Here is a 27910-nt window from a genome sequence, read left to right on the forward strand (position 1 = left end):
GTCATCACATTAATTTCTGAAACCTTCCAGACTGTTTAAAGAGACAATCAGCTTGGTGTATGTAAACCTTTGCCCCACTGGAATTCTGATACAGTGAATTCAAGCTGAAATACATCTGTGTGTAACTGATTGTTTTAAAATGATCCCCGATGTGAATAAAGTAGATGCCCTAATTGACTTGTCACAGGAAATGTATGGTAACATGAAATGTGTGGAGTTGTGAAAAACTGAGATTGAATATCTTTAACCTAGTGTATGTAAACTTTTCATAGTGAAAAAATCAAATTCATAGTGAAAACACCTGTCTGGTTTGACAGATTACAAACAACAAGACTTTAATTATCTGTTCCTTAAATAACAAGACCTTATATCTATTCCTTAAAATAAAGAGTTAATAAAGTGTGTTGCTGCTCTAAAAACACGCCTTTGGCTCCATCCAGCGAGCAAACTATGTACTGCGGATCTGTTGCTATAATATTCAGGGTGGTTATTTATTAGTATTTTGTGTGTGTGTGTGTGTGTGTGTGCTTGTGTGTGTCCTGGCTGCTCAGAACATCTAATGTAAACAAGCAGCCGATATTAGATTGCGTCGTTTATGAACCGTTAGCAAACATGTAGATGATTGTCCTTTTATCTCCAGATATTAAATCCATGGTGCTTCATTTTCAGCATTTTTTTTATGATTATCATGAAGATGACCACGTTATGAGTAATTCATGCAGAAATTTGTGTTTACCTTTTTTTCTTGGGTGGGTGGGTAAGGAGGTGTGGTAGAACAGTGGTAGGTGAGGTAAGGCTAGGTATAAGGACTGAGAAGGGGGCAGGAATGTACTAGCAAAGTAGTGAAGTGTTGTTCGCAAACAAGTTGGATCTTTGAGACACCTATATATGAGACACCTTTTTAGTATAGGCAATGCCATCACTTTTTTAATCTTCTGTGAGGCCACTGAAGAACACTGACCTCATTGTCAAGGTCATGAATCCAGTTTGAGACGTCTTTTGCTTTGTGACATGGTGCATTATCATGCTGGAAGTAGTCATTAGAAAATGGGTAAATTGTGGCCATGAAGGGATGCACATAGTCAATAACAATACTCAGATAGGCTGTGGCATTCAAGCGATGACTGATTGGTATTAACGAGCCCAAAGTGTACCAAGAAAACATTCCCCACACCATTACACCACCTCCACCAGCCTGGAATGTTGACAAAAGGCAGGTTGGGTCCATGGATTCATGCTGTTGGAGAGATTTTTCCATTTTTCCAGTCTTCAGATGTCCAGTTTCGGTGAGGCTGTGCCCACTGCAGCCTCAGCTTTCTGTTCTTTGATGTGTTTTCTTTATTGCATCACTGTTGTGTGTGAAAATCTCAGGAGACCAGTTATAGAAATACTCAAACCAGCAACAACTAGGCCATGGTCAAAATCACTGAGATGACATTTTTTCCCCATTCTGATGGTCCAGTCCTGGTTGTTCACATCACACGTCAGTGGTTTTCATGTTATGGCATGTCATGTTGTGTCTTCCTCAAGCTCGGGTCCTCTGGGAGTTTGAGGGTTGTGCGCAGTATCTGAGCTGTTCCTAGGACTGCACTCTTCTGGACAGAGACCTCAGATGTTGTACCTGGAATCTGGACTTCCAGATCTGTTCCAGTTGTTCCTTCAGCCACCGGTACTTCTCGATCTTCTCATGCTCCTTCTTCCTGATGTGACTGTCAGCTGGGATTGCCACATCTATCACAACTGCCATCTTCTGCTCCTTCTCAACCACCACTACATCTGGTTGGTTAGCCTGCAGCTGCTTGGCAGTCTTTTACTTGAAGACCCACAGGATCTTAGCTCTGCTGTTCTCAACCACTTTCTGTGGTGTGTCCCATTGGGTCTTGGGGAGTTCTGACTTACACTAGGCACAGATGTTTCTATACACTATCACAGCCACTTGATTATGTCTCTCTGTGTATGCTGTCCCAGCTTGCATCTTACACCCTGCCACTATATGTTGTACTGTTTCAGGGGAGTTTGTGCACAGTCTGCACCTTGGGTCCTGTTAGCTATGATAGACCCCTGCCTCTATGGATTTGGTGCTTAGGGCCTGTTCTTGTGCTATTATCAGAGCCTCAGTGCTGTCCTTCAGGCTGGCCTGGTATTTTTGCCTCTGTACACCTTCACAATAGATTTGAAATGAAGCAATCAAGATGTGATTTTCAGCTTTAATTCAAGGGGTTTAACAAAAATATTGTATTAACTGTTTAGGAATTACAGCCATTTTTGCAGAGTCCCTCCATTTTCCCAGGCTCAAAATTAATTGGATAATTGACTGATAAGCAGTTTCATGGCCAGGTGTGGCCTGTTTCCTCATTATTTCATGACAAATTAAGGAGATAAAAGGTCTGTAGTTTATTCCAAGTGTTGAATTTGCATTTGGTAGATGTTCATGGGAACTCTCAATATGTGGTCCAAAGAGGTGTTGATGCAAGTGAAGGAGGTGATTATTAGGTTGAAAAAAAAGATGCCTATCAGAGAGACAGCAGAAACTTTAGGAGTGTAAAGTTTAGAGAAAGGCCAGATTAGACTTGCTAAAGAACCTCTAAAAAGGCCTGCCCAGTTCTGGAACAAGATTAACTTGTACCAGATTGATGGGAAGAGAAGAGCATGGAGAAGGAAGAGAAGGGCTCATGAGCATACCACATCATCTGTCAAACATGGTTAAGGCAGAAAGACCCACAAACACGCAGCAACTGAAGGCAGGTGCAGTAAAGGCCTGGTAAAGCATCTCAAGGGAATAATGAAAGGATTGCAAAGGATTTGCATCCAAGTATTAAAAATAATCCTAATATTTATGATTGTTAGTTTGTCCAATTACTTTTGAGCTTGTGAAAGGGAGGGATGGAGGGACTCTGCAAAAAATGGCTGTAATTCCTGAACATATTGCAATATTTCTGTTAAGCCCCTTGAATTACAGCTGAAAGTCTACACTCCAATCACATCTTGATTGCTTCATTTCAAATCCATTGTTGTGGTGTAGAGAGGCAAAATTACAAAAATGGTGTCACTGTCCAAAGACTTATGGACCTGGCTGTGTGTGTGTGTGTGTGTGTGTATATATATATATATATATATATATATATATATATATATATTACATACATGCGTCCTTTCTGCAACCTCTCTTTGCCAACATAACTTCTTCTCCTACAGAATATGAGATGGGATTGGAGAATACAAATGAGATTGGAGAATATAAAGCAAGGAATCTGAGCTCACTACTCCTCAGTAAAGAATATTTCCAGATCCTCCAGAGTTCTAGGTCCTCTCTGGTGGACATATACTTTGGATCACTGACCTGCTGGAAGATCCAAGACCCAGTTGTACCTTCTTGGCAGAGGGAGCCAGATCTTAACAATTGGGATTAGGTTCATTTTTTTTATGTCGAACACACCTTGAGCATTTGTTGCCAAAAGCATTTGTTGCTCTATTTTTGTCTCATCTGAGCAGAGAACCCAGCTCCAGGCAGGTTATATGAGATTCTATGAAGGTTATATGAAGTTATATGTTATGTTATATAAGTTATATGAGAGAAGAGGTTTTTCTGGATAAGTTGGTGATTTGTTGTCAATCTCCCACATCACCTCATTGTTGTGTTTCCTCTACTGGCTTCCTGTAGGTACCAACATCACATTTAAAATTGTGATGATTGCCTGCAAAGCCAAAGATGGATCAGCCCTTACCTACCTAAAGGCACTTATTAAACCCCAGTCCATACCACATGGTCTTCAGGTTACTAGCATGACCATCCCTCAAGACTCTTCACTGTACTGGCCTCAAGGTGGTGGAATGAAGTTCTCCTGAACAGTTGAGGCTCTGGATGTCAAAAACAAGACGGAATACACTATTCTTTACTAAGCACTTAAGCAAGCACTAAATTTACACAAAAAACTTGTACTCTTTTCTTTGCTAACAACAACCATTCCAACTAGTCTCTATCAGCATTTAGCTTAATGGTATTCTTAGACTTGGATGTTTTTAGATGGATTTTATAAGGCACTTCTGTAAGTTGCTATGGATATACTGCCAGAGCAAAAAGAAATACATGGGTAAAAATCCCAAAGAGTATTCCTTTTCATTAGTGACATGCAGAAAGCATTCCACAATGAAAATTAAAACTTTCAGTGCATCGCTCTTACATCGCTTGATCTCATCAGGGGATAGTGTTTTTTAAGGTTTAAATGCTGATTTGTGTCAGAAGTGAATGTAATTCTCCATTGCATTTCATTTTCATCAGTGTGTGTGTGGAAGTCTGATTACAGCCACACTCCTGAGTATGACTTAGGGTTGTTCTCAGGCAGCGATTGCATTTCAGTGTAGCACGGCTTCCACGCTCTGATAAATGCAGTGCAATGAAGGTTTCGCTTTTCAATGTGGAATGTTTTCTGCATGTCACTAATGAAAAGCAATACTGTTTGTGTTTTGTATTTATTTTGGTATGATTCTGTGGAAAGGGTGTCTCCTAATTGCTGTACATGAATATATTTTAGCAATGTGCTGCACTGCCATCTACTGGTGAGCAAATAAAGCATGTTATCAATAGAACATTTTTTAAAGAGGTCCTGTAGGTGTGTTAACAGTAATGTTAAATAAATAAATAAAAGACTACTTAAACGCATTAAAACACTGTCCTTGATTCATTTTTAATATATTTATTCCAACATATATTTGTTATTTTTAAAATAATTAGCCTACCTTCCCTATTGAAAAAAAAAATAGAAACTCTCATAGAATTTGTAATGGTTTTAATGGTTATAATGGGAATTGTGTTGGTTTTAATGGAAACTGTAATGGTCCCTGTGGGTCTCTACTGGTAATGTGTTGCCACTATGTCTAGTGGATACCATTAAAGACCAGTAATGGTAATGGTTTTGATGGTTAGCTGATGGTTTGTAGTGGTATTTGTAGTGGAAACCATTAGAATTTCTGTGATGGTTTCTATTGTTGTTTTCAGCAGGGTCTGATTTTGTTCTTGTTAATGAATTTGTTTGTTTGTTTGTTTTTATGTCCTTTTTGTTTGGTGCTGTCCTTTTTCTGATCTAATTTTGGGACGTAGGCTATTAAATAATCGCACTTGTGGGCTGCGCTTTTTCCTGTATCAATCGATGACTGTAGGATCATGCGCTCTCCAATTACGCACTTGAGTTCCAGCACGTAGGTGTTGGCTTTGTGTGCGCTTTTACACACTTTCACACCTCTGCCCACATTAGAGGCTGCTGTCGCAACTTTTGACCCGTGCTTTGGATAGGCAGCGATGCCCCTGACCCCTCCGATTCGCTAAAAACAATAAGAATTCTCAGTGATAAATTTCACTTTTGGGCTTGCTGCATCTACTGCGCATGCGCACCGAGACAGCCGGCGCCCGTGCCCGTCTCGACGTTGGGGAAAAAGTTGCGCGTGTATGTGCGTGCGTGCGTGTGTGTGTGCGTGTGCATGTGCGTGTGCGCGTTTAAAATGAGCGAGTAACAGGGAGAAGCGGGTGTGAGGAGTTCAGTGGGCGAATCATGAATCCGACTGAATCATATCAGCAAGATGAATTGTGGGACTCGTGTGTTTCTAATTACATTAAATAAGAATAAGCAGACGATATGATAGGCGGGTTCGAGCTGCTCTGAGCCACTGATGCCATGCTGAACTTCACAAGAGGAGCAGCTGAGAAATAAAGCAAAAAGGTAAAGTGCGTCACTCTCTATACATTTTCAATAGCCTGATATTCAAAACTGAAGAGTCAGGACAAAGGTAACTTTAATCCTCTGCTCTGTTTCAACTATCACAAATTATTCCAATTATAATAACTAATTATTTTTCCTGTGAAACGTTTGTAAATTAATATGTTGTTGAATGTGACTTTATTGAAATCTTTCAAGCCCATGAATACATACACTACTTTGTAAGGATTGCACCTTAGTATCCAGCCCTTTGTGTTTCAGAGTGTGAAAAGCAGTGCTTTTTTGGGTGGCGTGCTTTTTATACACACACACCACCTGCTTTGAGATAAGTGAGAGATTTATGTGTCTGAATATAGTTTCGAACTCCAGATGATGAGCAGGATGATCTTCCTCTTCTTTCATATGTTCTGTAACCAAAGTTTCTCCTTCTTTGATTTGTTATTTTGCAATTCTAAGTAAGTGCATGCTGGTGGAGCTGTCTTTCTTGCCACCCATATGATGAAGAGTTGAAGGACCGTCCTCTTAATCACTTATGCATTACATGGCTCTGACACTTTTCCAGAGCTTCTGGTTCTTGTGTGAGTGTGAGTAAGTGAGCGCAGGTCTCGCTATAGCCTGCTGCTTGGTGCTACAGTGAAGTAATGCCATCTTAGTGCCGAGCGTCTCTGCTCTGCCTTGTGGGGGTGGAAGTGTGAAGACTGTGAGGGCTTTGTAGGAAACAACATACTTTCTCTCTCTCTCTCTCTCTCTCTTCTCCTTTCCTTCTATCCTTCTCTTTCTGATATTCTCTTTTTTGTAACTCTTTCTTGTTGTCATGTTAAAACACACACACACACACACACCTGGTGCAGCTTGTTCGCATATGGAGCTACACTGTTCACTGTCCTCTGACTCATGGATGGAACACACACTCACACCTGTTTGTCATGTGTCAGTGACGATGTTACTTGTATGTTGACGTCATTATCATATTTGTTTGTGCCCTTCTATTGCCTTGTGGAGGCATTAATGAAATTGATGGTGAAACATCATTCATATGGTTTCATCGGATGCGATAAGGTTTTTTCCAAATCAACTTCAAACTCCCTAATTTCAAAGCAGACTATTATTAATTGTTACATATTTGTATATGGACATATGGTAGTTTGGAGCACAAAGATACACCTCGTTTACTACAAAGGCATGTCACTGCTTGTGAAATTAGAATAGTTTTTATGCAAGCTCTAATAGTTAAAGTGTTAAAACTAGCACAAAATATTTCTAATGCGTTGGTCTGATGCCAAAATTAGTTTCCTGTGAGTGGGTGTTCTGCTTGCACATGCCACCTGTGGCACCAAGCTCTCACCTCCTCTCACAGCTACCTCAGTGTATTTTATAGTCATGTAATAGCTGTGGCAATCCAACATATTAACCACACACCTACATGAACACTCACATATAAACATATACACGCACATATGATATCAGTATAATGATGTAATGAGTATTCTGGGTATTTCTGTCACATGAATATCCCCTTTAATATTTAAAATAACAATGTTTTATAGAAGTTACTGAATTATGTTGATCAGGGTGTGGTTTTAGAGGTGATTGAAGGGTATTGGCTTGAACTGACATACAGGAACCTGATTTAATAATGCTATGCTTAACAAATTGGCTCTTTTAGCTTTATCAGTCATTACAATGGTCACACCCCACATGAAGAAGGGATGTGAATACCCATGAATATGGCCAGACCCCCTGCTATTTTTACTGCCCACATTCTAGACTCTGGTTCCAACAGTCTCTACTGCCAAGGCTCTGGCTCAACTGTCTCTACTGAACAGACCTCAGGCAAAATGGTGTATACTCTCCATCCATGGTCTCTACCATCCAGACTTCAGCACCAACAGGATCTCTTGCACATACTCCTGCTCCAGTGGCCTCTGCCACTCTGACTGTGGCTTCAGTGACCTGTGCAGTGCAAACCCAGGCCTCAGTTGTCTCTAACATCCAGACAGTGTAAGCAGCAGCAGTCTGCCTCTGGCTCCAACAGGCTGTCTTGCACAGATTTTGACTCTGTGTCTTCAGTGCAGACTCTGAATCCAGTGGTCTCTCCTGCACAGACTCTGACTCCAGCAGTCTCTCCTGCACAGACTTTGACTCCAGAGGTGTCTCCTGCACAGATTTTGACTCCAGAGGTCTCTCCTGTACAGACTCTGACTCCAAGGGTCTGTGCAGAATCTGACTCCTATAGTCTGTTCTGTGTTGACTCTGATTCCAGCAGTATCTCTTGTGCAGACTCTGGCTCCAACAGTCTCTTCTGTGCATATCTGAATCCAACAGTCTCTCCTGCACAAACTCTTACTCCAGTGTTCTCACCTGCACAGACACTGGCTCCAGTGGTTCCTTCTTCACAGGCTCTGCCTCTAGTGGTTCATCCTTTGCAGGCTCTGGCTCCAATGGTCTCTCTTGCGGCAGACTCTGCCTCCAATTCTTTCTCCTGCTCAGACTCTGGCTTCAATGATCACTCATTTGCAGAATCTGGCTCCAGCTGTCTCTTCTGTGCAGATTCTGATGCTAATGGTCTCCCCTACACATACTGTGACTCCATTAGTCTCTCCTCTGCAGACTCTGGGTCACACAGTCTCTTCTCGAATGGTCCTTCCTTCACAGGCTCTGACTCCAGTGGTCTCTCTTGCACAGACTGTGACTCCAGCTGTCTCCCCTGTGTAGACTCTGTCTCCAGCAGTCTCCCCTGCACTGACTCTGACTCCAGCAGTCTCCCCTGCACTGACTCTGACTCCAGCAGTCTCCCCTGCACTGACTCTGACTCCAGCAGTCTCCCCTGCACAGACTCTGACTACAACAGTCTATCCTTGATATGCTTGTTGCTAATGAGCAGACCTAGGCTCTAATGGTCTTCACTTCCCAAGGATCTGGTTCCAACATGAAATACAAAAAGCATTGTACAAAACACAAAACTTTGTAATGTGAAAATGTGAGTCAGCAAAGCCATGCTGCCTATCATTTATGGAGTGTATGGTGGGTGCATGAAGGACACTACAGTATCAGTGGTCACTGTTATGACAAATCTGATAGACTTGTACATCCAGCTACAGTAGTTTGTTATTCCATGTTAATAAACTGAACTAAATTCTAAAATTAAAAAATTACAATTATTTTTAACTCTGGCATACAGTTAAATTTGGGTGAAAAAAATATGTTTTGTTGGGAATAGTCCCCCAGTTAGCCAAGATGAAACAGCAAAAATAAAAATTGGGTGGGTCGTGGTTCTGCTTGAGGCAGAGTTACTTAGTGGTGGAGTAGGATAGAGTTTATTATGGTGTACCAGGATGTAAAGTGAGTTATGCCAAGTGAGCTGAGTTAGCTGAGTTTTTGAAGGTCCCAACTTTTACATTTTAGCTTGGCAGTCTGGAGAGAGAGAAATTCTAGCAGAGTTTTGATACTCCAAAACCTGTCAAACTGCCAGAACTTTTTATGCATGTACTGTATATGATCATTTTGTATTGCATTGACCATACAGGATATTCTTCAATGTCTGACTTTCTGAGTAATTTATTGGATAGTTTAGTAAAGATTAATTACTCACAAAGCTGTGGGCACAGAATTGGTCCTTAGGTAGCTGTTCAGAAGCGTATATTTCCATTTTCCAGCCTGCTAAAAGTGGCATTGCTGTATTGCTTTTATTCTTAATATTCGATTTCACAGTGAGGGGATTTCATTTTTTCTCGCTTCCTGTTTTCTGATGCTCTTTTTTTTATTTAAAATTCCAACTGCCTGCTTCTCTCTTTCTCTCTCTCTCTCTCTCTCTCTCTACTCCCCCCCCCAGGTCTTTCCTGTGGCTTGCTTTTTATGTAATTTTCAGTTTAACCTGAAAAAGTCGGACTCCCCCGAGTCTGTCTATTCTCTGACTCTCTCTTTCTCTCCTGATGCTTGTTAGCAGACATGTTGAACCGACTCTTGATTCTTTTCAGTTTTTCCTTGTGCCACTATTTTTGTGAGACTAATCACTTCTTCTTTTTTCATAGCTTTAGCTTAAGCCTTGTGTGCACTTTGTTTGATAACTCTGTCTAATAATTTAGATTTACCGATGATTTATATGGAACTCTCTCTCTCTCTCTCTCTCCCTCGCTCGCTCACTCGCGCTCGCTTCTCGGTTCTTCGTTTTAACTCCCGCTGCTGTATTGCATAACTGAGTGTGTAGGCTGTTAGCTGCTCAGGATTTTATATAAGGAGAGCCTACTCTGTAAATGAACAGCCCTGCTCAGTTCTTCTGTCTCTCTAACTCTTTCTAACTCTCTCTTCCTCTTCCATGATCTCTAATAATATACCGGTCAGTGTAGGTCATGCTAAAAGTGCAGGCCTTCTCTGGTGATGCTTGCTGGTGTTTGCATGTTATAAACTATTTTAGTATTATGTGCTTGTGTTTTGTTAGCATGTGGCTGTTGTTCGCCTCTGTTTTGAGTTAGTGATTTTGTAGGCGTGTTTTTCTGTAGGGAATAATCCATACCTCATATAGAATTTTTGAGGTCACTTAGGCACTTAGGTTGCACAATGAAAATGAGGGCTTGGGTGTTTGTTTTGGGTGGGGAGTTGGTCACCATTAGAGTCGGGTATTTGTCAGGCTATATACACATAAAGGTTTTAATTAGGAATCATTTAAATTGAACATCTAATAAACAAAGTAGATCAAAATCAGAATCAGAGATAGACATCGATTCAACTCCAGAATTATTAGTACCCTGCAAGAGAATGGGCAAAGTGATGGTACTGAAATAACTGGAATAACTAACCATTTTTAATAACATTTTTTTTTCTCTCAAAAGCATATGTACATATAATGTTTTTAAAAAATTCCATCAAGAAACTGTATTGTTGCCTTTGACGAAATGTGATGTTTCATATATAAAATTAATCTTGAGAAAGACCAAAGAGCTTTCAGTGCAAAAGAGAAGGAAGGTTGTTTATCTGTACATGGCTTCCGAACTTAGTTAGATTGTTGCGGTTGTCGAGGTTCAAAATCAATTATTTTTAACCTCCTATAACAATAAGCTATAACTGAACTTGTATTTGTTGTTGTCTGATAAGACTAAAATTGAACTTTAGACATGCACACTATATTTTACCTGTTTGGCAAAATAATAAGGAAGGAAAAGATTCCATACATACTGTAAATATTTGGTGCTGAATCATTGCTTTGAGGCTGTTTTACAACTAGTGATCTAGGTGCACTTGTGAAAATTATAAATCGGTATTTTTCAATAGTCAGCTCAGTTTCTGGATTTGAACTCTGTTGAAAGCCTGTGGTCCACAAAACAAAATCTAAGAATATAAATCAATATAGCAAGTGTCACCAACCTTGTTAGACATTACAGAAAGCATCTCAGTGCTGTTATATTCTTAAGGGGATGCATGAGCCTATTTTAACTATGGGGTGCCAATAATTTTGAAACCAGCGTTTCATTTATTTATCCATTTAATCTTTAGTAAGTGCTTTATCCCGGTCAGGGTTGCAGTGGTTCCAGAGTCTATCCTGGGAACATTGGGTGTAAGGCAGGAATACATCATGGATAGGACACCAATCCATTGCAGGGCACCATACACACACACACAGACACACAGACACACACACACTCATTTAACACCTAACAGTTTTCACTACTTAATAAAAAGCACTTTATGTTTAAATAAGTATGTGTGTATATATATATATATATATATATATATATATATATATAGCACCCCTATATTTAAGCTCATTTATTGAGTTGTGTTTTTATATATATTTGTATTTGTATATTTTATATACATTATATATATTATATATTTTATATATATTGTGTTTTATATATATATCATTTTCATGAACAGTGCCAATAATTCAGGAGTGGATGGATGGATGGATGGATTTGTGGCCTTTCCTCACCAGAAGTACTGGAACTGTAACTTACACGCACTTGCTGATATTAAGAGGACAGTGAAAAAAATGGTCAGGATATGACTGCAATAATAATAACTCTATTAATAGAGTCTAATAAAAAAAAGCTCTGCTTCCTCCACTGGTTGTGTAGTTACCTCTGTGACTTTACTGCACTCTCTTCATTGCCATGCATGCTGTTATCTTATGTAAGCTGGGCAGAGGGAGCGACAGCCGACCACGCTTCAAAAAACATGATCTATAAAAATAACCTGAAGTGGATTATAGGAGTTATGATGAGAAGAAAAACTCTGTTAAAACTAACCAGACCAAGAGAGAGAGAGAGAATGAGAGAGAGAGAGAGAGAGAATAACCCTCTATGCTGTGCCAAGTTTTTTCCAGTCTTTTTGATGAGGCGTGAGTGTATGTGTGAGAGAGCGGGAGTGTGTGTGTGTGTGTGTGTGTGTGTGTGTGTGTGTTGGTAGAGTAGGTGTCTAAGACTGAGTGGGAATGCCTGTCATCATGTGTAGGCACCTGTTGCCATGGGAACCATCTGCCGCCACACTCAGGCTCTCTGCGCTGCCCACACAGTGTCACACTGCTGATACAGAGAGAGAGAGAGAGAGAGAGAGAGAGAGAAAGAAAGAAAGAAAGAAAGAAAGAAGGAAAGAAGTGAGACAGGAAAGTGTTTGGTCATCATGGGTGACAGTGTGTATGAGTGTGTGTATGAGTGTCATCATGGCCCTGGAATAACATCATGACAAGGTGATTGTTCCAAGCTGGCCACTGTTTTTTCTTCAGTGGGGCAAAAAAACATAATGTGACATGACACATTCACACATGGTCCCTTAAGTAAAACTTCAGTTTCAAAAATATCTTAAACTCCATCTTAATGGAATATTCCAGGGTTATTCAGGCTAATTTATATCCAGTCCATCTTTAGCACCAGGGAGAACAATTTTAAGATGTTTCCTGTACTGAGATAAGAACAGAAAACTCATTTAATCAAACCTTACTTATACTGGAAGTCTAAGAGCAGTTCCTGAATTGAAATATGCAACTATATTAAATTTAGTATATCAAATCCAGGCTACAGCCATTACACTGTAACAGCAAAGGTGTTTAGACAGTCATGAGAGAAAGTAGAGAAAATCCAATGTTGTTCCTTTCCAAATTTATTCAACTGTTCAACTGAAGTAACACACTAAAAAGTACAGTGCCTGGCATAAATATTCACCCTTGTGACTGTTTCAGAAATCCAACACTGCTCATCACCCTGAGATCACCATCCCCACAGTGAAGCACGGTGGTGGTGGTATCATGTTGAGCGTTACCTTTTCTCTAATGCCCTCTTTACACGGTCACAGACTTTTAGTGGAAAGCAACCTCTTTAATAGTCACGGTTGTGCCATATTCTTTTCTTATTTTAAATAATGGATTTAATAGCGCTCTGCAGGATGTTACAATTTGGGGATATTTTTTTACAAGCAAATCCTGATTGATACTTTTCCAGAGCTTTGTCCAGGACTTGGTCTTCACGATGCTGTTTGTTTAGGTATGTTCTGTAACGGGAGAAGGTGTATTTGTACTGAGATCATGTGAAACATTAAACACACACAGGTGAAATCCATTCATCTAATTCTGTGACTGGTTGGCCACTGATTGCACCAGGACTAATTTAGGGATTTCACAACAATGGGGGTGAATACTTATGCAATCATAACTTGTGTGTTTTTTTATTTGTAAATGATTTTGCAAATTATATTGATTTGTTTTCTCTCCACTTCAATATTATGGGCAATTTTGTATAGATTGATGACATATAATCACAGTTAAATCCAACTCGGATCCAGATTGAAATATGGAAAAGTTCAAGCGGGTGAATACCTACACAAGGCACTATAGATTTATTTCCGTACATGTTGCTAAACGTTTTGTGGTATCCAGTCATGATTAAGCCAAAACTGAGACACTTTTCCAACTTGAGCCTTATATGACATTCAACGACTGCCCTTATCCCTCTGCTGTAAGTTTTGAGTGAATAGGTTTAATGGGGGTTTTTTTCAGTACAGGTTCAGTATCATGGCGTTGATAAATATACTACAAATGTGGTAGATAGAATATAGGATAGAAGATGCTGGAATATTCCTATAATCCAACCCTTACTAACTCTTGCTACATGAATATAAGGTAGGTTTGTGAGTGTGTATTCTGCCTGTGAATCTCAGGTCAGTGACCTATGACTGTTTGTGTAAGTGTTTTAACTCCTTTGCTCTCCACTTTAGATGGATGACTGTCTTCAGAGGAGTCTGAGTGTTTTGGACCGCCTTCTCCTCACACACTCCATCTGGCTCCAGCTGTCAATCAACCCTGACTCCGTCCTCTGCATCCTGCAGAGAGAGATAGTTGGGGTGAGATAGCCAGTTGATCACTTCAAGCTTGATTACATCATTTTGTGGCCGATAATAATCCGGCCACCTCTCGCTAACCAGGTCACCTGTATATGATCCTAAAAATTCTGTAAGATGCGGGAAAGAAAACATGGTGCAGGAATCATTATTTGTCAGCTAGTAAGCAACAGTTAGTAGCAGTGGCTGGCACAAAAGGTGTTTATTTTCACAAGGTGTTTCCTGTGTGATAAAGAAGTAAATGTTGACAGGAGTAAAATCATTGGATTATATAATCTGTGGATAAACTGTGGAAACAGATATGTTTCAAACTGAGAAACTGACATTTGAAAGCAGTGTTTCTCAATTCTGGTCCTGGAGTAATTTTTCCATTTTATTTTATGTATGTATCTATGTATGTACATGTATGTATGTATGTATCTATGTATGTATATATGTATGTAAAACCAAAGATCACATTACAAAGTATGTAACACAAAGTAAAAAGAGGAGTAATATCATGTGAAGAGAAAGGTTTTCAGCTGAGTAAAACTGCCCTGTGCACTTTGGTGTTTATTTCACTCCTGTAACTTATCCAGTTCAACGGAGTCCAGCCTTGTTAATGAACTGATGAGTTGAATCAGGTGAGCTGGGAGCAGGAAAACCAAAAAACGTGTGTTAAACGATGGAGTAGTTTATCATTTTAAAGCCATGCTGCCTGCAATATGAATCACAATTGCAACTGAATTGGATAATTGACAGGCCTTCTCCTTCACTACAACCAATCCCACCCCACCCTATGTATGCTTCCTGAGTTTCTTTAAAATGCAAACTACGTATTCTTCCTGAGTTTCCTTAAAAGGGGCAGAGCTAAGCAGCTAAGAGCAATGTATGCAGAAGTCTGAAACAAGGTACCAGCCAAAAGGTTTAAAATTGCAGTTTTAAACATTAGAGATCTGTAAGGCAGTGGGTCTCAAAGTTAGGGTCCAGGATACATACCCTAGTGGTCCGTGAGTTTTTTGTTACTGAAGTGGAAATCTAAGCTACTATTATCAAAGTTGTTCTATTTACGATTGATTTCCTATAGTTATTAGCCTATTTGACTGCGCACTTGAATTGAATGTTCAATCCAAACCTCAAGAAACAAGTAGCCTATAAATAATGTCAGCTTGGACCCTAATGTGAGGAAATCAGGGGAAAGTTCATGAATAAAAAGCTCTTTGGGTCATACAAATAGCCAAAATATTAATGCACATATGTTCACATGAGCCTAATATTTGAATATGGATAAGATTCATAAAATAGATCTGTGCTGAGAAGGTCAGTAGTATTTATTTTACAGTTAAAGAGGTCTCTGGCTATAAAAGGTTTGAGAACTCCTGATCTAAGGTATCGTTTAATGGTTAGTCCAGGTTCAGAAACATTCCTGAAACATTACAAATTGGACCTTAAAACAAAATACATAGAAACCAAAGAAAATAAATCCCATTTGTCAGTTTCATTTGTGTATATGTATCAGTGAGTCTGCTAGATGCCATATTTTTTATATTTTGCGTCTTTCTGCAGACTTTTCTGGTGTGTAAGTGTGCAGTCACTCAGAGGAAGGTGCTCTGTGTGAGGGTTCAGGAGAGCAATGTGTGTGTTGCACAATATCCCATCCGGGAGGAAGACTCCAGTGAGTGTAACGCCAAAACAGACACAAGCATACATATTCACGAGAACATACCACAGCACACTAAAGCACATCATTTTGAGATATAACAAGTTGTAATTTATGTTTAAAATGTGGAACTGGGGTCTTTCCATTTACTGCTTGACACTGCTCACAACATCTGTCCAACATCTGTATCCTGACCAGTTTATTATATTGACCAAAGTCTGAAACCAGAGTTGAAATTCTTGCCCTGACACAAACGCAGGCATAAGCACTTCAGAACAGACTAAGATTTCCTTTTTTCAGTTTGTGTCAAACTATCCTGTTGTTGCTGAGAAATATTTTCTGAAACTGGTGTTAAATATATCAATTAATCACAAATAATATGTATACAGATGAGTTTCTTTTCGGGTGATTCATACTGGATCATTTTTGCGCACTTTAAACATAGACTTCAGCTATATTAATCATTCAGTGCCTGTAAAGCTCTGGAGAACATGATGAGTAATTTGTGACCACTGATGGTGGTCACGGCAATTTCTCATCTGTTTTATGTATCTGCGATGTGCAGAGTCTAAAAGCTGCAGCGTGTCATAGGAATTAAATGTTCAGAGATTATTAAATGATTAATAATTGATTTTGTGATTTATACAGTACTCCAATGTGCTTATTCATTAGTAACTGAAAAAACGTTCTCTTTTATAAAATTGTTTTTATAATGACCGTGGGATAAGCACTTTGTAGTCTGTTGTGCTGACGTGTGCTTCCGATTATACTGATTTATGGCACTAATTTGTTTTTGGGATACACTGTGTCACTGTTTCTCTGCAGCATTCTCTCTGGAGAGCTCAGCCCTGAGTTTTCCTGATTTGTGCAGATTAGTGGCCTTTTACTGCATTAGCAGGTACCAAACACACACACACACACACACACACATTATTTCACTAGAAAAAATACCATTTTTTTTAAAACACGGGATAAAATCAGCAGATGATTTATTGTTTTGACTTAACAGTCCAAGCAATTTAAAATGAGTTAGACAGCACTGTACTTTTTAATGTTTAAATTGTCAGAAGATTTATATTCTGTGGATAGTTCTAAAATAATTACACAGTTATTGCACTGCATTGTGGAAGAAAATAAATGTGCGTGTGTGTGTATGTGTGTGTGTGTTTCTGTTCTGGAGGGATGTGTTACCTTTCCCACTCGAGCTTCCTGAAGCTATCGCACAGGCCACCAACCACACACAGCTAGAGAGCATCTCACACCTTGGCTTGGGTAAGACCATGACACACACACACACACACACACACAGAGAGAGAGAGAACGAAAATAGAATAGAACAAAACAGAACCAAAATAGAATAGAACAGAATAACATATGATTGAACAGAATAGAAGAGAACAAAAATAAAATATGATATATAAAATAGAAAAAAAAAACAGAATAGAAGCAAAAAATAATAAGTGTATAGAATAAAACAGAACAATAATAGAACAAAACAGAGTAAAATACTGTATAGAATAGAAACAAGAACAGAACAGTATAAAATGACAATAAAATAGAAATGAAAAGAATAAAAGAGAACAGAAATGAAAAAGAGTAGAATAGAACAGAAAAAAAGTCAAATATGACTGTATAGAAACGATTAGAGCAACGCAGAACAAAAATAGGATATGATTATATAGAATAGAAGAAAATAGAACAGAACTGAATAGAATAGATTGGAATAGAATCGAACAAAATAAAACTAAAAGAGAAAAGAACTGAATAAAATATGATAGAATAGAATGGAATGGAATGGAATAGGACATGATTGTGTAGAACAGAACAGAAAAAAACAAACAGAACAGAACAGTACATGCTTGAAGAGAATAGAATAGAATGTGATGTGTTGGTTTTCACAGAGTAAGCACTTATCACTGTCTCTGTTATAAACAATCTGATATTTTTACTCTTCTCAGAGTTCTGGAGTTCTCAGGCCTCCCCTGGCCCCCCTAACGGCCCTCCCGCCGTGTCTGTGAACTGGTCCTCCAGGCCGCGATCGCCATGTTTCATCAACCCCCTCTTCCTACAGCCTTCCCAGGCAAGTCGAGGGGCTTCACACAAACGCCACAGATTGAAACGCAGTCTGCGAGTCCGCGTGTCCACCGAGTCATCATTCTGCCTGACCCCTGGAGACTCCGAGTGGAACCAGGGCGACACGGATGTGCTGAGGAGCAACGAGAGGACGACACGGAGGGCAGGCGGCCTGAGCGTGTTGAGAAGAACTGCTGCTCTGGCACCTACCTCAGAAGAAGAGGATGAGCAGATGCTGGGAGAGGTGCCTCCAGTGAGTGTGTATGTGTGAATGCATGCATGTGTAGATACGTGAGTGTTTTTGCAATAGTGGGGGTGGCTGTGGGTCTGTAAACATGACCTTTGCTTGTTTCACCTCCTCCTACAGAAAACGATTATATATTTCAACATTATAAAACAGGGTAAACTTCTCAGGATATGTATGTTTTTTTTACACCTCAGGAAAAAACAGACAGTTAAAGACCAACTGCATATATATATATATATATATATATATATATATATATATATATATATATATATATATATATATATTTGGCAATGATACACATTTGTCTATAGAATTTAGTTATCCAGGTCATTTTTTGTCTAGTAGTAGTAAATCAAGGACTAATGACTTCTCAAGGATTAAACTTGTGTTATGAACTTTGAATTAGGAATGCATCAAAACAATTTTTTTTAATATAATACTGATATCATACTCTGAGTATTGACCAAGAACTGATGCTAGATACTGGCATCCTCTGAGTAATCAAATTTGTTCTTGAAACCTCACAGATTTGATGATGGTGTGATTTGATCCTGATGATGAATGTCATATCATTCTACATCACATCTATCCACAATATAAAATACATCGAGGGATGAGATTAGAAAATATGTCTGATCTGAGCCAAGACCAATCCAGCCAATATCGTCCCTGAATTTCAAGATACTTGCAGAGTCCAATCACTTTTATTTACTCAATCAAAGTTTTTAAAGATTTTACACCAAGTTCAGTCACTGTAGCGTTCAGTACTGTTAGATTGCTCATTTGATGTGTGCCATTTCAGACATCAGCCCCACAGCCAGAAAAGGCAGAGCTTAAGGACATACCACAGGATGAGGGGCTCTGCTTGGCACTGGAGCGACGTCATGCTCCGTCTCTCGCCGAGCTGGACAGCAACAGTTCCTTCAGCAGCCTGGAAGAGGAGGAGTCGCAGCCGGACTCAGCCCTGCAGTGGCCTCCCCTCACACGGGGCACCCGTTTCCCTGTCGCCAACCCTGCCTCCACCCTACGCCGCATGAGTGCTGCATTTGTGTGTGTTTTTGCTCCTGAGCGGCGTGTAGCCCGGCTGGTTGACGAGCTGTCCCGAGACAGGCGCTCTGCATTTGGATCACTGGTCCAGGATTTCTTACTAAAGCAGAAGGAAGAAATGAAGGTGCCGAGTTGGAGCTCAGCCGTGGAGCTGCTTCAGGGATTGAGGAGGTTCCTTTCCCAGGCCAAGAGTCTGCTTCTGGAGGCTGGAGAACTGGAACCTCCCATAGAGACCCTGGTGCCTGAGAATGAGAAAGGTTTGATAATGGTGTTTATACACCTCCTTATTTTTTTGGAAGCTAAATGGTTAGATGGTGTTAGAAGGGAAGTGGTAGCTCAGTGGTTAAGCTGTTGGACTTCTGATTGGAAGGTTGAGAGTTCAAATCCCAGCACCACCAAGCTACCACTGCTGGGCCCTTGAGCAAGGCCCTTAACCCTCAACTGCTGAGTTGTGTAAATGAGATAATTGTAAGTCGCTCTGGAAAAGGGCGTCTGCCAAATGCCGTAAATGTGATGATTAATTTTCTATAAAAGCATGACTATAATAGTGCTGGCTGCTAGGCATTTTCAGGTTTATATGAAAATGCTCATTCTAATATGTTTCTATAGTAACAATTAAAACAAGGACTTGTGTAAGCAACTGATATGATGAAGCTTTCTGTGAGGTGACATTTATTTAGGATTTTTTAAAGGAGTCTCCAGAGTCAGCTGTTTGTCTATGTTCTCTGCCACTGAAATGTCTTCAGGACAAAGGGCTTTGTGGTTTGCGGAGTCTCTGTAACATGACAAGCTGCATTTTTTCTTGTTAATTACAAGAGAGAAAAAAAGAGAAGCTGAAGTGACTGTTTATCACTGGTGTAACGTAAGTGATAACAGGAACTAACTTGTTTTATGGATGTTCCACGATATTAAATGTAATAATGGATTAAGAAGTATGATATGTTAGAAAATAATCAACTTTGGGGTGGTAACAGTAAATCCGCTTCACGTCAGGCCATGTCACACCACCCAGTCATTGAATTATTTCCTATAAAAGCACACCTTGTTGGGTTTTATTCCGTACGTATAACCTTAATAGAGAAATCCTGATATCTTGGAAATGTGTATGGAATACATGGGTTATTATATCACTATACCAAATCACATTCAGAAATGAAGCGAGAGAACGAGAGATAAACATTGATGGAGATACTGTATGTGTGTGTGTGCCTGTATATTCATAAGTGTCTGTAAGAGAGAAAGAGAGAAAAAAAAATGCACATGCTAGGCAGAGAATATCAGAAATATGGCCTCATCTCTGAGTGTCGGAAGCCGAGGTTCTTGGTGTTGCATTAGCAGGACTGTGTTGGTGGGTGTATTTGCATTTTATGCTTCCAATTTATCATAACCACATATCATAATCCCACGCACATTCTTCAGTAGAGCGGAATGTGTGTGTGAGGTGAGAATTAGAGGAGACATAAGGAGCTGCAGAATATAGTTTGCTCTGTGCTCGGATGCTAATGATGTTAAGGTGCTTCTGTCATTGGTTGTATCCTCATGAAATGACAGCATGACTGATATAATGCCTTCAAGCCTGACGCATATGTTTTAAACAAAGGAGAATTTTGGAGTGTTTGTAAGTCTGGAATTTAACACTTACAGATTGAGTAAGAATGTAGAGTGCTAATGTAGAGCAAAAAAAAACTGTAGCTAAACAGATGGAGAATTAATTAGTGCAGATTTACATCATACTATAAGCCCTATTTACATTGTAAACCCTCTTTAGGCAATTAAAACTAAATAGTGTGATTTAAACCAGTATCAATGGGCTTTAGTGCCTATAATAAGAGAATAAGAAGCGTATTTGCCTCACTGGAGGGAGTTTCCCCCTTAAAGTGCAAAATTCTAGGTGGAGATTATTGTAATGAATGACATATTTCCCTTCATGGCTGATACTAATTACTTTCTTACTGCATGCATTTAACAGCCACAGAAATCTGGTGCCATTACTGGCATGATCTATGAATGCAAAAGAAGGCTGATTTCAATTACTAATTACCTTGTGTGGAACAAAATCATTTTTGCAAACATTTTGCCTATTTTGAATTTATTGAAAGAAATCAAAATAATTTAGAGGCCAATTCCAAAAGAAGCTCTTGGCTGCTGTTCATTTTCTGTCTTCAAATTGTATTCAGTGTTCTGAGGCCTGTCATTCTTCTCTGCTGTACGGTCTGTAGTGCTGAGGTCACTTCAACAAAGCCTACATTCAGCTCCCAAATGACCAAAAAATACAAAATGAAGCATGGATTTTTAGCATTACAAAGGGATTTACTACAATAAGTGCAACTCATATTCATTTAATCCCACCATCTGAACAGAAAGTAGACACACTCCTGAAACATTCTCATTGTGTGTGGCAAAATATCCCAGATCTGCCTGTTTGCTGACATAAGAACATGAAAAATAGGAGCATATACTGCTACAGCCATTTGTTAATCCAGAAAGGTGCATCTATGTTCATTTGCGCACAAGTAGAAATGAGCAGAAATGTGTAGATCACCCTGTAAATTGGCCACAACACCAAGACTAAAACTGGTTCTTTTCATAAATATGGCTTTTTGTTCGTGTAAACTTGAAAAGGGTCAACACTGAAATGGTTATTTACAGGTGAATGACTTCCTAATAGAATTAGTAGTAGCATTAGAATTAGTAGTATTAGTAATGAAATGGTACAGCCTGGCTCATATTGGCCATGGTGTAACAGCATCTATGCCAAATGCAGTGCTTCTGTGTTAAATTAGGAACAATTTTAGATCCAGCTTGTGTTTTGTTCTTAGCAGATGTCATAAACCATTCATTTGGTTAGCATGTACATTTTGATTTTCCTGTGATTTTAAATTGAAAATCAAACCAAACCTCCACAAGGACTTGAATAACCCTCTGCTTTATTTATTGCACCCATCCCCTTTCCAATGCAGAGCTGGCTTTGGAGAAGGCTTTGTTTGGTTGTGTACTGAAACCACTGAAAGTTCAGCTGGGCCAGGTGCTGCTCTCGCTCCACACACAGGACGGCACTCTCCAGAGATTCACTAACAGCCTGCAGGCCTGTCAGGAGGGGGCGCTACAGCGCCTGGGTGTACGCGTGGCAGTCCTGGATGCTCAAGGTGTGGAGAGAGCAAAGAAGAAGCTCAGTCTAATGCAGAGAAGCCACTCACCTATAGACAAAGTGCTGCTTCTGCTACAGGTGTGCAAGAGTGTGTACAAGGCCATGGGAGCACAATCTGGTGAGTGATTTTGTTAAAGGGGGTTTAGAAATTCTGAGATAATAGCCACAACTACTATCAAAAACCGTATCTAACAATTTTAGTTTTTAAAGATGGTCTGCACTTATAAGTGGGAAGACATTTTGTCATTTTTGGCAAAGTTTGCACATTCTGAATCCAGTAAAAAGAAGAAAAAGCAAATTATATGGATCATCAACATCCAACCAGCTTGCCCTTGGAGGGAACATTGTAGAGGACGTGTATTTATTTGAATTCAAAAGAGCTAGCTTCAGCTGTCTTCAACCTCCACCAAAATCGCTGACTATACTCTTAATATGAAAAGCATTAAGTAAAAATATTATAACAATTTGCTTGGTGTAATTACAGGAAAACCACTGAGTGGTCATTTATCTTTGTAGTTGATACCAACCTGTGTTTAATTTCCTGGTTTGTAGAACAGGAATTCAGCTCGGAGGATTTCCTGCCTGCTCTGTCCTATGTGGTGGTTCAGTGTAACATCCCACAACTGCTGCTGGAGACGGAGTACATGATGGAGCTGCTGGAGTCGTCTTGGCTGTCAGGAGAAGGTAAGAGCCTACAGCAAGTCTGACAGTAACACCGGAAAGCAAATGATTAGGATTTAGGAAAATGTAGAAATATGACAGAGAGTGAAATTCAGTGAACAGTAATCTGTGTGCACAAGCCAGCTCATATACGATGTCAAGAATATCTGGATTTTTGTTTGAATTTTTTAATATTCAGACTTCGTTTGATTTTTATTAATGGTCAAATGTTTGGATTTTGAATTATATCAACCACAGGTTTCTCAAATGCTGTAGCATGAAACAAAGCTTGGATTGATAAAAGAAAAAAATAATAAACTGAAAAATAGACATTTAATCATTTCAACTTACAAATTGAAAATGATTATTATGGGGTCAGTGCCTAATTTTTATATTTAAAATGGACTTAGTTTTGAGTATAAAACTACACTGGTCATGTAGCTTGCAGTGGATGGATAGAGGAATGTCTTTACATTCCACAGAAAATAAGGGAAAACTCTGAAAAGTGAAGATACGTATTATTCATCAGACAGTGACAAACTACATCATGCATCAGTATTATTGCCTCTTAATGTGAAATATTTTATTTTGTCATTTAGGCCGGCTGTATTTCCAAATTTACATATGTCCACTAATGAATACTAAAAAAAAGGCTGGGCTATGGTTATGAATATTTATGACTGATGTGTGGTCCTAATGAAAAAATGGGCTGTGACTTGCAGAGGCAAGAAAAGACACTACTAGTTTGTGACAATTTAATTTATTACAGGCAAAAAATCATGTTTATATCATGATCTGAAGCAGATTGGTAGCTCTTCCACCAACTTTGTTATTTTCTAATATCGCGACCATATGGCAGATCGTATCTATTGTATTTCATGGTCAGTTGCATGACATTTATGTCATAACATAAAAGGTGAAGACAAATTTACATTAAAATTTATTTAAGATCACTTAGGACGGGCTATAATTAAGATTAGATAGAATATAAATTGATTTAGAATTGTGCTGAAGTCTTTAACCAGATCTACGTTAGATATGTCTTAAGGTAAGAAATTAATACACACCTGAATGTCAGCAGAGTTCCTGTGTAAAGTCAGATGAATATTCTATTTTAGGAGGGTACTACTTGACGAGCATCTATGCCAGCCTGTGCCTAATCCAGAGCCAGCCTGGTACCCCGTGTCCTGGCGGTTTAACCAATGAGGCCCAGGAGTATCTGAGAGAATGGAGCAAGAGAAGATCCCAGGAGGCCAAACTCCATAAAGAGAGCCAGCAGAATCAGGTTTAAAAATACACATGCACACATTTTACAAGTAGTGTTCTGACGCAGGTTAGAACAAATAGTAATTATATGCATTTTTAATTGATCCCTGAGCTCTTGTGCAGGTCCAGCTATTCATCACACATGACATACAACTTACATCATTCCTATTTACAGCATCATTCTTATTCACAGCATCGGTTTTATTCTCAGCATCATTTTTATTCACTGCGCACTTCTAGCAGCTGTCAGTGTGCTCTGTACACCACAGTCTGATTAACCCTGAGCACTTTGTGTTTTCATTCAGCTGGATATCTGATTCTGTCCCCATTTCTGTGCTGTTCTGACTTTTAGTTACTGCTGTGCTTCTCCATCCCTCATCTCATACCACCCCCGCATCTCTGCTCCTTTCAGCAGCACACACTGAACCCGCTTCCTGACAGTAACCCAAACAGTCCACACCAGCATGAATTATGATTAACTATGGAAAACCTACAAGAGGCAAAACACTCCAACATTGCAGTAAATAACGTAAGAGGCTCAGGAGTAAACATAACTTCACACACACACACACACGCACGTACAGTATCCTTATGACATAATCATTAATGCAGTTAATTAATGCTATGCCTACACCTAAATCTATCCCTAACCTTAAACTCTGTAACCAAAAGATAGTTTTATTTAGTTTTTTTTTTATAAAACCTGCAGTTGTTTACGCCCATTTTTCTTCCTAAATTGGTCTCCTGCCAATTTCCTCCCACCAGCCAACTTTCCTCTATCATATGACAGCTACCAAATGAAGAGGGTGAAGGCTAAAGCATGCTTCCTCCAAGATACATGAAGTCAACCAAATGCATCTTTTCGAACTTCTGCTCATGCTGTGTCACAGGGCAGTGTAACACTCAGAGGAAAGTGCTATCTGCCCTCTTCAGCATACATGAGCTCACAGATGCCCACGATTGATTCAACAGGAGAGAGACTGTGCCATCTCGTTTGCTCCCGTGGCACCCGGCCACAGATGGCTGTGGCATCTTCGGGATACAAACTCATGATCTCCTGATGATATAAGCTGCAGGGTTGTTTTTTTTTGTAGAAAGCAGTTGTCCTTCTGGTGATCTTTCAGATATTCCTGTCCTTGAAGGGACATTTGGTCCTCATCACGATATGAAAACATGCCCACACACATGCACACTCACACATACACAGTGGGAACTTTCCTGAGCAATGTTATTCGGATGTTAATATTACTGAGTAATGTCATTTAGAGCAATGTCACATGCCCAAGTATAAAAGGGTGTGCACATTTATGCAACCAGGTTATTGTAAGCATTTTCTTCATTCAATTTCTCACATTAAATGTGGAAAAAGTTCTGGCATGAGTTATCTTGGTTTCTTTTTTACACCACAAATCTCTGCCATTTTAACAGGGGTGTGTAGACTTTTTATATCCACAGTATATCTTGGGTAATATTAGTGATAATAAATCTATGAGAGATTACATATGGTAACCATGGTATAATCACAGTTTGCAAATCATGCTTTGTTGTGCCAAAAAACATGGGTAAATGTCATAAGCTTGGGTCTTAGTCACCATCCTCTGTTTGTGTGTGTGTGTGTGTGTGTGTGTGTGTGTGTGTGTGTAGAGGTTTGTGCGTATTCTTTTCCAGAACACTGAGTGCTGCGCAGCCCGTACTCTCCATTGGAAAGCAGGCGAGAGTGTGGAAGTGTTAACCCGAACCTGCGCAGAGGTGTTTGCCATAAACGAGCCCCAGCATTATTGTCTGTTCTGGAGGAATGGAGGGGAGATGCATCCTGTTCCTCTACACACACAGCCTCATGAGCTGGGTGCCCCCACCCTATCCTACCTCCGCAAAGATCATGACTTCAGCAAGATGCGCAGGCTGACCAGAGGTGGCGCTGTGGATCTCGAGGAGTCTGCATGTGAGGAATAAGGACTGCACTTTGCTGGGCTTGTTTTCCACAGTGATGTAGTATGAGGGCCTATGAAGAAAGTGTGTGTGTGTGTGTGTGTGTGTGTGTGTGTATTTCAGGCCTGGCAAGAACTGATGATCAGTTAGGTTGCACGTCAGTACGCCACTGAAGAAATAGAAAGCTCATGCACTGAAGTTAGATTAATGGAGAAAGATACTTGGTAATAATGCTTAAAGCAATAGTTGCCAGTAAAGGGTACAAAAATAGCCTATAGCCTACTTTTAAATTACCTGCTACACAGAATATAAATACTGTATGTGTAGTTCTGTTGTCTTTAGAGTGGTTGCCAAGATTCTCTGCTGAATTTCAATACCAAAGTGTTGAACATGATTCCTTTATACAGCATCTTTTTTAACAGGTGGATGAATAAATAAGTATATATATATATGTATATTTTGTACATTTACATGTACGCATCTGAGATGCCCCAAGTGTCAGTATTCTGTAGAGTCAGTAAAAAAACATTAGGCTCTTTCAGCTGTATTGTAGTGCTTTAATATATATGTAGGAGAAAACAAAGCATTTCCGGTCTTGTAAATAGGTATAGTTCCAGTGTTTTGAGGTTGTCTTTGGTATCTTTTTAAACAGTAAACTGGAAAATTGTACTGTAATTTATTTTTGAGCACCTTTATTTTGCTCAGTACTGACCGAATGAAATAATGTCAACCTTACAGACTTGGGTAAATTTGGTAAGTTGCATTAACCTAGTAATTGTATTTGAATTGTGTAAATAATCTCTAAGATTATACTGCTGAATTTTTGTCATAGTGAATTTTCCAGTCATTCCTTCGAAGATGTGGCTGGACTGTGCAGCTGTACTGTGTTGCATTCGCTGAATGTGCTTTAATGGTAACACCCCATGGTGCTTTAAGTGATCGCATAAACATGCTAAATGGATTGACTGGGTTTTGCTGTGTGAACTGACCGTCTTATCCTGTTTTACTGGATCTCATGCAGACGCTGAACTTTGTAACACTTTATTGCCATGGTGTATTGTATGAACTTATTCTACTTGAGTGTTCATTTAATTTCTGTGAGGAAAATTTCAACAATCAGTACAAATTGACTTTATATTTGGAATGATGTGTTTGAAATATGTGATCTCTGCATGCAGCCAGTTGTAATGAGGTGCCGCCAATGTCATATGCGCATGTTTGAATTGCTAAAGTGCAAATCTTAGTTTTTTTCCTCATTGCACTGGTATGACTGTGCTGTATTTTACTTCAGTAACAAAGAACATTAAATCTTTGTGGATGCTAAGAGTTAAAGACATGTTTTATTTTATTTTGTCCCGGACCACCTGGGTGGCTTGTGGAGATTAGTACAGACGTATTGCATACAGAGACAGACACTGACGTATTTTCAGTAGCTGTGTATCATTTTCTAAACTTGAGTGTCACCTTAGTGGAGAATCATGGTAGCAGGCCAGAGTGTAATGCAGGAGTACAGAACAGAAGTGGCATTAAACATGCTACAGCTTGGAGTTAATAGTGCCTTGGCAAAACTAAAGCTGGACACACCTGAGCAAGTGTGTAATCCATGTTATAGTACATCTACCCAAGTGAGTGGCTGGGCATTAATGAGCTCTTATGGGCATTTAAGAGGACATAAGAGGATATAAGGCCATACAAACTGGCTGCAGTGGCCGAGACAGAAGCCCTAGGCTTGAGATCAATGCCTCCAACCATGCCTCCAGAGCATGATTCACATTTGTGTGTGGCGACACAGCCTATATGCAGACTTTTTATGTCTGGTATGGATATTGGCAGCAGCAACTTTACTAGTAAAACTGGGA

General features: G+C 39.5%; 1 protein-coding gene across 2 annotated transcripts; it reads left to right on the plus strand.

Moving 5' to 3' along the window:
• Positions 1-5458: 5458 nt before the first annotated feature.
• rin1b (Ras and Rab interactor 1b) lies at positions 5459-27375 on the plus strand. 2 transcript variants are annotated; one of them, XM_026936421.3, is made up of 11 exons: positions 5459-5714; positions 13917-14042; positions 15585-15693; positions 16504-16576; positions 16859-16950; positions 17637-18004; positions 18804-19305; positions 22009-22314; positions 22749-22880; positions 23975-24141; positions 25767-27375. In XM_026936421.3, exons 2-11 carry the CDS (start codon positions 13917-13919, stop codon positions 26073-26075), a joined length of 2184 nt encoding a protein of 727 aa, XP_026792222.1. In that variant the 5' UTR covers positions 5459-5714; the 3' UTR covers positions 26076-27375. The 2 variants fall into 2 exon arrangements, with proteins under 2 accessions (XP_026792222.1, XP_034159666.1); XM_034303775.2 differs by having other exon boundaries at positions 17637-17995.
• Positions 27376-27910: the final 535 nt, after the last annotated feature.

The sequence above is a fragment of the Pangasianodon hypophthalmus genome, chromosome 4 (genome assembly GCF_027358585.1).
Source record: "Pangasianodon hypophthalmus isolate fPanHyp1 chromosome 4, fPanHyp1.pri, whole genome shotgun sequence".
In the NCBI taxonomy this organism is placed as follows: Eukaryota; Metazoa; Chordata; class Actinopteri; order Siluriformes; family Pangasiidae; genus Pangasianodon; species Pangasianodon hypophthalmus.

What these genes read in the sequence shown, in the direction of transcription:
- rin1b (XM_026936421.3), top strand. Translation starts at nt 13,917, where the DNA reads ATGGATGACTGTCTTCAGAGGAGTCTGAGTGTTTTGGACCGCCTTCTC. An exon ending in CATCTCACACCTTGGCTTGG is followed by an intron (nt 16,951 to 17,636) that starts GTAAGACCATGA and finishes TACTCTTCTCAG; the next exon opens with AGTTCTGGAGTTCTCAGGCC. An exon ending in GTCTTGGCTGTCAGGAGAAG is followed by an intron (nt 22,881 to 23,974) that starts GTAAGAGCCTAC and finishes ATTCTATTTTAG; the next exon opens with GAGGGTACTACTTGACGAGC.